This window comes from Micropterus salmoides, unplaced genomic scaffold (genome assembly GCF_014851395.1).
Source record: "Micropterus salmoides isolate LMB-PRFRI ecotype aquatic unplaced genomic scaffold, ASM1485139v1 Ms_hic_scaffold_4, whole genome shotgun sequence".
Lineage (NCBI taxonomy): Eukaryota > Metazoa > Chordata > Actinopteri > Centrarchiformes > Centrarchidae > Micropterus > Micropterus salmoides.
The window spans coordinates 35,490,149-35,501,121 of record NW_024043372.1 but is presented as its reverse complement, the minus strand read 5'-3'; the positions used below and the strand labels follow the sequence as shown (position 1 = coordinate 35,501,121).

Below are 10,973 nucleotides of genomic sequence, written 5' to 3'. Positions count from 1 at the left end.
AGCCCTAACTTTATCACACATGTACATGAAGAGACGGACTGCATTTAAATCATAGCCTACAGAAGAACTCAGCAGGAGCACAGTGTGGCCTAAGTAAATTCCCTCTATGCAGCATTGATGTCACTGAACGCTAACATTACAGTAACATTTGTTCAACAAAGGATAAATGGGAGGAGCGTTTTACCTGTTAACGTCTTGGCTTCTTCACTGGTTGTTAATCCAAGTTCTAATGTAGTAACCAAGATTTGAGTGCAAAGATTTTGCAAGCGCAAGTTACGCATATCCTGCAAGTTACGCATAACCTGGTGGCTAAGCCCCCCCCGGCTTTCAATCCTAGTGACGTCCCTGCTGTCTCATTTCCTCAGGTTTAACGTCAGTGAAAGTTGTCACCACGGGTGGAGAGTGTGAGGACAACTGTCTGTGATTTCCTGAACTGAGATGTGTGAGGCTATAGTTGGGCACATTATCAACATGCTATTTCATCAGCAGTAGGTTGACATGGAGACCTGTTCTACTTACTAGGGAATATCAAAGTAATGGATTTATCATTAACCAAACACAAGGGTGTACAATGAAATTATCCTTCATGCTATAGAACACAACAGATTAAGATTTATATTAAAGTAAGTTAACATGGATAACGGGTTCAATTCCCCACTGTGACACAGCCACCAATGTGTCCCTGGAGACACTTAACTCCTAATTGCTCCAGCGGCGTGTGACCTCTGACACACTTGGATAAAAGCATCAGCTAAATTAACAAATGTAAATATTAAACAATATATAATCTACAGTTATTTAAATAATGTTGTTTCAAGGTAGTGCAGAATTGACTGTCCCCAGTAATAAATTAAATAAATTTAATATAACAAATTTTTATACGTTGATATATATCCACTATGAGTCCACTGGTTTTAAGTTTTGAAAGATGATGTCCTCCCCCCTCATATGCCTCACAGTGGTTTCGTCCTTTTTCAGTGACAAATCTTCTGAGTTATTTAGACCATCAGCAGGAGAGTGAGAAATATACAAAAGTATCTGTTTATTCCCCCGCATTGTGCTCAGAGTAATTTCAGTCAGCAGCTCTTCTCTCAGTAGCACTGCGTCTCTCCCTCTCCCTAGGAGCGGGTTACTATGGTGACGGGGACGCTCTGTGTCTCTGTAGCTATGAAACTTTGAGACAACATGGGAGGACAACAGGGATGTAGACAACACCGGTGGAGAACAGCAAGGCAGACATTACAGGAGGAGAACAGGAAAGCAGAATATGAAATATCCACCGTTGTAAATATCTTATCATGGAAGTAAGCAAGACTACACATCTGACCATTAAAAAACTGTTTTGCTATGCTATGGGACATATTTCTGTGTTTATCCAAAAGGTATTGAGTTTTGATACCCAGGCCTAATAGAGTTTTCCAAATGGGGATACACGTCCAGGGGTACCTTGGAAAAATTGTGGAGTAGCACAGCTAGCTTGAAAAAATAGAAATTCTTGATTGACTAAAATATTTATCCACATATTTGTTTTTAGGAGAAAAGTAAACAGAAATAGGATTACAAATTGTGTGAGGTGGATCTTTGTTATTTTCAACATCCCTCAGAAACCATCAGCATGTCACCTGACTTGGTTTTAATTTTGTTATTTACCAAGTTAGCAAGAAAGCAGAGAAGCCAAACTAGGTAGTTATACATGTAAGTTTAGTTTAGTTAATGTTAAGGTGACATTCGGATCTCTCAAACACAATTTTCAGAGGGAAAGAGAGTCAGAGAGAGAAGTGTCTGCGTGCACACGCGAGGAGAGCAGGAGGGAGAGAAAACAGAGATACCACAGCAGTAAGTGTGACAAACACGTCAGACCAGAAAAGACACACTTTCCAACTCAAGCCAACGAGTAGGCTACTGTAATATATAATTCATTTTACTGTTCACAAAAACACACATCAAAACGATCTACCCTAATTGCAAAGTTTTGGAGCTTTTTACATAACTGTATTTTATTTCACATTATAATTATCTCAATAAATTTATCAAATTATCTTCCCTAATTGGAAAGTTTATTGCATTTTCTCTGTTAGTATATCTCTTTGTTCTTCTTTGTTTTTGTAATTGAGGCTGGTCACCCCTCAATGATATAAAGGATGAATGAAGGAATGAAAGAAAGAATATTTAATACTTTTATGTAATATTCTTGCCCACTGTGAGGTCATTGTGATGTATCTCAACCAGTGGCTTCGTTTGTTGCTGCTGTTATTTCTTTTATTTAATCACAATAATAATACACAACTTTTAAGTAGTCTACTGAGCAAGGTTTGTTTACAGTCAGCAATAAACCAAATGATGATACACAGAGGTCCTCACATTGTAGTCGTGATGTATTCTAGATATCTATGAACCAGTAAAGTCAGTTAGCCAATATGCACATTACCAGAGCTGGAACTGGGATACCTAAAGGGAATTACACCTGTGTGTTTTCTGCTATAACATGTCAAAATCTGTGAAAAGGCCCGTAAAAGGTGTAATCTGTTTCACCCTCACAAGTACAACAACAATAAACAAACGATCAGGTGAGTGGGGAAGATGTCAATCAAGCACAGTCTGTACATGACCACGCAGTCCTGTGAGGAGGCCTTCTAGAGCAAAATAAGGGAACCTTGACCTTGTAAATGGCAGCTTTACAAAAACTGGAACATAGGCAGGAGTATTGATCTCTGGATACAACCTATTATCACATGATTGAAATTCCATAATTAGGTCACAAATTAGCCATTTTGATGAGCAACTCCAGTTGGCCATCTCATGGCAGGCCATGAGGTGTGGCTGAAAGCTTTGGAAAAGTTGGACAGTGTGATGAGAATTATATTTTGCATGCTAGTTTAGTTTAGCTTTTACATTTTGAGAAGGGATGGTTAACATTTCCTACATCTAAAAAAGACTTATTTCCACTGTGGTCCTTGACATATATATTTAAATTACAGTAATGCATGCAATACACCTGTCCAAAATTTAGTACTCATTGTTTACTGTAACTACTGATTGCTTATTATTTAGGAGGTAGCGAATGTGTGACTGAGGGAGTGATTTCAGACATAGATTAAGTTTGAGGAATGGATTAAACTGAGTTCAGTGTTTAAGTGAACTACAATCAGGGTTTTCACAATAACACCATATTTAGATTCATTGTTTTAAAAAACGGTTTAGTAATGCTGACTACAGTGTTTTATAACCGGATCAAACTCATAAATGTTAAGAGGTATACCTCTAAATTATATTCTGACTTACTGCGAGGTTTTAAGAAATTGGTGGGTGGATAAAAGGAGGACTGAAACTGAGTGAGAGAAAGCCGGAGACTGTGGGTCTACTGTGGCCGGATCAATGAAGACTCTTGATTCAAACTGCTGTCTTCGCTTCTAAAATCTGTGATCAGCTCTGAATGTGGCATTTAAAAAAGTTATTGGATAATTGTTTGAGAAAAAACCCCCACAACATTGTGGGGAGAAGGTTTGCCACATCCAGCCAGTATGTGTGACCCTTGCATGCCTTCAGGCAAGAAGCGAGAAGAGTCCCTTAAATCTGTGCTTGAGCTAATTGCTGTTGGATATAGGATGTTTATTGTGTGGATGAGCTGGCAATTGTGCCTGAAAAAACTCAAATTAGAGTATTTTTGCCGTATTTACATATGAGTAGCCCCAAGACAACAGGCATTAATCCTCCCATGCTGAGATGCAGGTGTAAAGCAAAGCAGAATAGGGACGTTTTTTAAGGTTATTAACAGGAAAACTAGTGTTATAGGATGGCAACCTGCTGGGGGGCTAAGTATGGCACTAAGTCTAGAGGGCTTGAGGTAAATAATAACCTTCCTCCACCTACAGTATAACATGGACCATTGGTGATTAAAAAGAGTGGGTGGTTGAGCGGTGCTCCATTTCAGTCAAAACTTTGTGATGTCACCAACAAAAAATTACACTTTTTTATTCAGTATTTCTCTTAAAAAACAGATTCCGACTTCAGACCATTATCTAAATTTCTGATGGTGACTGCAAAGTTTAAAAATACCAGATATGTCAGGATGCGTGCAATATATAGAAGATTTCAATTTGATGGGAAGTCACAAAAAACATTAGGTCTCGGGTTGGATTAATTCACTCCAAAGTGTGATTTAACTAAAGGTTTGAAACAAGCAGATAGAGATTGCATTTAGTTAAGTGACAATTTATGTTGGAAATGAGAGTTTAAAAAATTTGAAAACCCCACAAAGAATAATTAAGGAAGCCATCAGTTACAACATACAGATCATTCATAAGGTTTAAGGGGCTAGTTGACAATGATGAGTAAGAACACGATTTGGGTTGCCAAAATGGAAAATCCTTTTGGCTGGTGTTGAGCCTTGCATTTGATCATGCAGTTATAAATGTTGATATTTTTTTAAGAGGACATCCAGTCTGTGATTGTAGAAATATTAATAATAGATTTAGGATTTGCTTTGCAACAGAAGGTCAGTGTTCAAACAGTTTACTGAAGGGGTCTTCCTGAGGAATTAAAGGGCCTGCTAAAAAGACAAAGTAAAAATAGTGTGGAAGCAGATAAACACCTGCCAGAAAGCAGTTATTTCTAATGGCTCATAAGTGGTCAGTAAAAAGGAATTGCTTTATTAACCATTGATTAAGCCATTAGTTACAGTTATTGGGTCCTTTATGGGGTTTATGCCTTAACAAAAAAGGTTAACGTGTAATTATATTATATTATATCACGACAGATCTACGGCTGAGGTACGGCTGTGATAATGATCAGAAATACATTTTCTTCATATCGCCCTTTTCTTCCCCGCCCTCCTTCGTCCTCGGCGTGTTACATGCGCTCCTCTCTCCCTCTGACTTGTCGGGAGTCCCTTTAGGTAGAACGGCCCCGCAAACACATGAATTCAACACGGCCCGTGTGGCGAAGAGAAGAGCGGCTGCTGCGCATTGTAACTCCCACAAACACTGTGGATTCCAGCAAACTTCTTGTGTGCCTCTTGGAGAAAAAACACTCTCTTTTCATTTGTCCTCTTAGCCCTTTTCCAAGCTAAGTCTTTTCTTTTTTTTCCCCTCGCTCCCTCTTAATCCGTCCCTCTATTTCAGGACGAAAAAAAAAAAACACAAAACCAGGTTCACGCAGTGCTTTAGTGGCTAAAAGTGAAAGAGCTTGTGTTTTTTTTCTCTTTCTTTTTTTCTCTCCATGCGCAGAGTTTGAGTCTGGAAAATTGCTTCTTTTGAATAGACGAACGGAGGAACAACATTTAATAGGATCCAAAGGGAGTCTCTGCTCATAAACAGGTGGACGTTGGACGTCCTCGAATTTATACAAATAGTAAGTAAGTATCCTATAGGCTACGCCCGGCGAGGAAAATGAGGGACCCCATCTCCAAGGATTAGCAGCTTTCTCCTGAAAAAAAAAAATCCCAAACAAAGAAAAAAAAAAAGGAAATAAGTTATGTTAACCAAATGAAAGCAGGGACGTCCAGTCCAATGCGTGTTTAATGAAGAAAACACAGTTTTGATAGGCTAATATTTCCCCCCATTTTCTTGAGGGAAGTGGTTTCATATTTGTGTGGTAGATGACATATGGTAGCCTGTGTGAGCCTTGCCACCCCCTCCATTAAGGGGGTGAGGGCGTGCAGGTTGACGAGGGCGTCTCCCTGTCACCTAGTTAAGAGTTTGGGTGCCCGCTGATGTCAGGAGACAGTGATCTGCGCTGAGGAGGGGCGGCGCTGCCAACATGTGACAGAGAGCAGTCGGCTGGTTTCTCCACACCCATCTGACCATTAAAGAGGTAAACTCCAACACAGACTAAACTTTATGCTTCGCATTCTCCCGGAGCTCAGACTACAACATTTTCCGTCTTTTATCCCTCTACACTTTTTCTTCTTCCTCTTCTCCCTAACTACCTCAGTAATGCCCTGGTAATTTTGTGTGCACTAGTTAATGAGCATTAATCCATCACCCCTGGATGCTATTGTTGCAGGGGGGGTGGCAATTTGAATGCAAATGCATGACACTGTGACAGCAAGGTGCTTATTAAACTGATGTGTCCTCCTGTCTTTTCTGCTGGGAGCTCAGGAGAGTGAAAAGACGCGGGGCAGCTGGAGGAGCTGGTCGGACTATACCGGGAGTTGCTCACACCAAGTCCTGTTCTGCTGCAAGCAAAACATCAACAACAAAATGGCAAGTTCTGCCTCTCTGGGGACGGTGATGTCCTGCGGTAGGACCGGACCGTCCGCGGCTCCTAAGACCCTGGCTTTCTCCATAGACCGGATCATGTCCAAGAGTTCGGAGCCGAAGGAGACCGTGGACGAGCGGTCAGAGGGGAAGAAGCTGCTGGGGCTCTGCTCCCCGATCCCCTGCATGATTCCGCTGCAGCCCTTCAGCTACGACCTCCAAGCCAAGGCGCTGATGAACTACTCGGAGTTGTGGAGAGCCAGTTTCAGGGGGACTTTTTGTGGATCCGCAGCCGCTCCCTGCAAAGGGAACTGCGGCGTGTGCGGCAAAGCGGAGCCGGGCTTGAAGCAGCCGCTGCTGACATCGGGGAGCAGGGTGGTGAAACCACAGGTCATCCACCAGGCCGTGGCCGTGCCCAGCGGCGGCTCGCTCTACTATCTCAACTACCTGGACTCTGCGTACCAGCAGTCGGAGCTGCTGGCCGGACACTGGTTCTCGAGCCCGCAGGTCCAGGCCTCTCTGTCGGCGCACCACAGACTTTTGCTTCTGGAGAACGCCAAGCTGGCCGGGGTCGGGGCCGACAAGCTACCCACACCTCAGTACCCGCACAAGGAACATCTGCCAGGGCAACTGGACCAGATAGTGAAAGAGAACAGCGGCCTGAGCGCCGAGAAGAACGGCATCAAGACGCACAGCAAACTCAGCAGCAGCGGCAGCAGCGCTGCTGACGGAAAACCCAAAAACTTCACATGTGAAGTGTGTGGAAAGGTAAGCTTATTTTTTTGAAGTGTGTAGTCTAGGCTAATGCATACACAAACACACACCTACTTTAGTTTACAATTAATGTAGCCTAGGCCTATTTTTTTTATTTTTTTATTTAGACTCAACATTTTTAAGTTAAATTAAAAGGATCAACCAAAAACTTTAAATAAACACTACAAAATAAACTATTCAGTTGCAGCCCATTAAATTCCATATTATCTAAAATACATCTATTTATGCAAGCAGATATCTGAGGCACTCTCAATCCAGATCGCCGGGGTCAAATTCTTAATGATGTCCTGGGTATTTTTGTATTATCCGCAGGTTTTTAACGCGCATTATAATCTGACCAGACACATGCCGGTGCACACCGGGGCCCGGCCCTTCGTTTGTAAAGTGTGCGGGAAAGGATTCCGGCAGGCCAGCACGCTGTGCAGGCACAAGATCATCCACACACAGGTGAGCTGCAGCGCACAGACGTCATTTTCTTGATCATTACCGGGCTTTTAAAATCCCACCTTTCATTTTATTTTGTTTTAACTGTGTTTTTTTCTCGTTATGTTTTTTTTTTCCCCCGTTCAGGAAAAGCCTCATAAATGCAACCAGTGTGGGAAGGCGTTTAACAGAAGCTCGACGCTCAACACTCACGTACGGATTCACGCAGGATACAAACCTTTCGTCTGTGAGTTCTGCGGGAAAGGTTTCCACCAGAAAGGTAAATAATCCACCGCGATGCCATCTTTAAAAGGCTCAATTACAATGGGCGTTATTAGTCCAAACACCTTTAGCAGTTGTTGTTTTTTTATATAGCCAGGCTGTTTCTGTTATCCTAAAGTGGTTGTAATACCCCGAAAATATTTCAGTGGTTAGTGCCTCTGCCCTAAACTGTACCAAAAAAAATCGAAGCTTGATCTTGTGCTTTATTGCATCTTAAAATGTTTTCTCAAAGCCAGAAATCTTGTTTCAAGAATCAAGTGTCTTTTTTTTTTTTTTACATGATCATCTTCCTGTTTCTGGTAGTGACCGTTTCTAGAAAATACCTGCACAGGGAACAAGTGAGATAATCTCACTTCTTTTAATGACAGAAAATTTTGAGGACTCCGCAAAAGATTTTTTTTCAAATGTTATGATACTCTTATCTATTCTTATAACGTAGCTGCTGGGTGATATTTTGTTTGTCTTGTGTTTTCAGTGTAGGGCTATTTTTTCCCTGCAAATTTTTCGACTTGAGGGGAAAAATAGTTTATTCGCCTATATGCAGTAATTTCACTGAATTTAATCTGGCATGAGGAAACAGGATTGTTTTCTAAAACAATGACAGTTTATAGGACACGCATATTCCTGTAGGGATGCAGCCATGCTATGATCTGACTTCAACTTTATGTGTGGACAAAATCCAGTGAATCCGCAGGGAATCAATATTTGCTGCTCCTGCCTGTAAGCGTAATGAGAGGAGAAGTAATTGCAGGCCCACCGATGAGCATGAAGCGATCAGTGGAAATAGGACATGTCACTTTACACGGACTAATTCTCCCTTCAAGACTGCAGCATTTGCTCTGGGTCAGCTGCTGGACCCCAGCAAATTTGTGAATCTGGGCTTTTCTTGTTGAGTTGTCGCCGCGCTTGATTTTGACAAAGTTTGACAATTTCTTGACTTCGACACACAAAGCCGTGATTAATGAAGGCTGGGCAGAGCTGAGCGGCCAAGGAGACTCTAACTTCACAATGAACTGCTAACCTTGGCGGGGGAACAAAAAGAGAAGAAAAAGAGGCCTGTTTCATCCTCACTTTCTTATAAGATCCCCAGTAAACGGCACAGTGACTCACTTTAATCTCCTGGGGGGGGTTTTCAGTGCCCTTTTAAAAATGATCCATTTCAACTGTGATCTCTCAGGGAAAAATCCACCAGGTGAAATCACTCCATTCAAATTTTGTGCAGCTTCATTTGTTGTTGTTTTTTTTTTTTTAGATCTTATTGAATGCAGTAGCATCATTTACTTTGTTTTTATTTATTATGGATTTAGAAAAAAGGCCCAAAACTCCAATACAGCTGGAATTAACCTTAAAAATCCAGATGCTTTCAATGATTTCAGGGAAAATAAGACTGGCTTTATATAATGCATATAGGCTTTATTTCTACTGATGATGTTTCTGAGGAATGATTTGTATTCTGTCCTCTTTTTTTATCCCATGGTGGTAAAGGCCTACTGAAGCTGCTTTCTGGTTTAGTGCGGAGTGCTTATTTTTTTGAATGCACGTAAAGACATGTTACAGGGAAAAGAAGTTGAGGTCATGTTCGGCCAACTAACATGTACATTCTGCGCTGTTTTCACACATGTTCGCACAGAATTTTCCTGATTTTCCTGACATTCCATGTTATGAAATGTCATTTACACTTGAAGTCACAGGAAGTTGCGCCGGTTTGATGTTATTCACACTCTTTTGCAAGAAAGTTCATGGTACATTTAGTGCTGAAAGGACGAGTTGTAAAAATACCTAACAGCTGGTTCTATTTTATGTAATCTGAGGATTTGCTGTCTTTTTGTCCATTTAATCCTTTTTTGAATTACTGGTCAGACTAAAAGTTAAAACTTGACTTGAGCCTCTGGTCTCTAATAATGAGATGAGATTTTGTAAAAAAATTGACATTTTATAGATTAAAAAAATACAAAAACGTATTATTATTAATTAAAAATAATAGTTGCAGGCTATAACTTGCACCTTTTGCTCCATTCAAAGACATTTCCTCAAATGATGTTTCTGTTTAATGATCCAATTCCTCTCATGCATGTGGTCATTATTGCTTTTTTTTTTTTACTTCCCAGGAAACTACAAGAACCACAAGCTGACTCACAGCGGAGAGAAGCAGTACAAGTGCTCCATCTGCAACAAAGCCTTCCATCAGATCTACAACCTGACCTTCCACATGCACACGCACAACGACAAGAAGCCGTTCACCTGCGCCACCTGCGGCAAGGGCTTCTGCCGCAACTTTGACCTGAAGAAGCACATCAGGAAGCTGCACGACAATGTCTTCTCGGCGGCCACAGAGGCCTCCAGAGAGCTGCAGAGCTGAGGCATACTGCTAATTCCCCCATTGTAATATTCCACCTCGGACTGTTAGGCCTCAAAAAAGACTGGCTTATGTCCTGCATTTGTTGCCACATTGAACAGTTTTTGAAGTCCAGAGAGAAGGTGCAGTCCAATAAAACTTGACACGATCCCTTGAAAAGAACTGTGCAATCCTATAAGTGTTAGGATCCTGCCCAAAATGTCCCAGCAGTGACACTGTACGGAATACACAACAGACCAGAAGGAACAACACCACCTTACACTAAACACTGGGTCCCATACTGTGGGAATGTTATAGGGATTTTTTTCTGCCGAGATCAGATTTCTTCCTGCTGTCCAGGCATCAAACAGGGGAGAAATCATCTGTCTCGATGACAGAACTGTAAATAATAGGTTATGAAAATAAAGATTGTTATTTAAAATGTGAATCATTGCCATTTTGTGTATTTCACAGGAAAAAAAATGTAAATGTGAATTAAAAAGTTCTAACTTATGATCAAACTTTGAGCCATGTTGTTTTATTCATTTTTTGAAGGTGTTTGAAAATAAAACTGAACAATATGTGTGTTGGTTGAGTGTAGCAACATTTTTAGGTGTGGGTTTTTGCTGACTGGTCCACGACTTGACAACATTTCAGAAAACACATGCACAAATTCAAAAACACAACACCTTTAAAAAAAAAACATGCATAGGCCTACAGCCTAAACATGGAACAGGAAACAAATTTTACAAAAAAACGAATCAAAACAGGAAACAGCAACATTTCAAGAACAACTTCAAACTATTATGATTTGCTGTTTTCTTATTTGTTCAGTTGATTTGTTTAATAGCATGTTGTTTTATTCTGTTGGATTTAGTTATTTTTTTTTTTTTTTAGAGTTGTTGCTGTGTTTTAAACCTCATTTATCCATTTGTTAACATGTCAGATGAGCTAACACCTTT

At 40.8% G+C, this 10,973-nt stretch overlaps 1 protein-coding gene across 1 annotated transcript; it reads left to right on the top strand.

Annotated features, from left to right (window-relative positions):
* Positions 1-5,854: 5,854 nt before the first annotated feature.
* Positions 5,855-10,521, top strand: fezf2 (FEZ family zinc finger 2). Its single transcript, XM_038695533.1, has 4 exons — positions 5,855-6,965; positions 7,284-7,418; positions 7,542-7,674; positions 9,785-10,521. The coding sequence occupies exons 1-4, from the start codon at positions 6,201-6,203 to the stop codon at positions 10,033-10,035; spliced, it is 1,284 nt and encodes a 427-aa protein (XP_038551461.1). The 5' UTR covers positions 5,855-6,200; the 3' UTR covers positions 10,036-10,521.
* Positions 10,522-10,973: the final 452 nt, after the last annotated feature.

Excerpts from the sequence above, each read along its gene's own strand:
- fezf2 (XM_038695533.1), top strand. The coding sequence starts at position 6,201 with ATGGCAAGTTCTGCCTCTCTGGGGACGGTGATGTCCTGCGGTAGGACC. Across the intron at positions 7,419-7,541 it reads ACAAGATCATCCACACACAG|GAAAAGCCTCATAAATGCAA; the intron begins GTGAGCTGCAGC and ends TCCCCCGTTCAG. Across the intron at positions 7,675-9,784 it reads GAAAGGTTTCCACCAGAAAG|GAAACTACAAGAACCACAAG; the intron begins GTAAATAATCCA and ends TTTACTTCCCAG.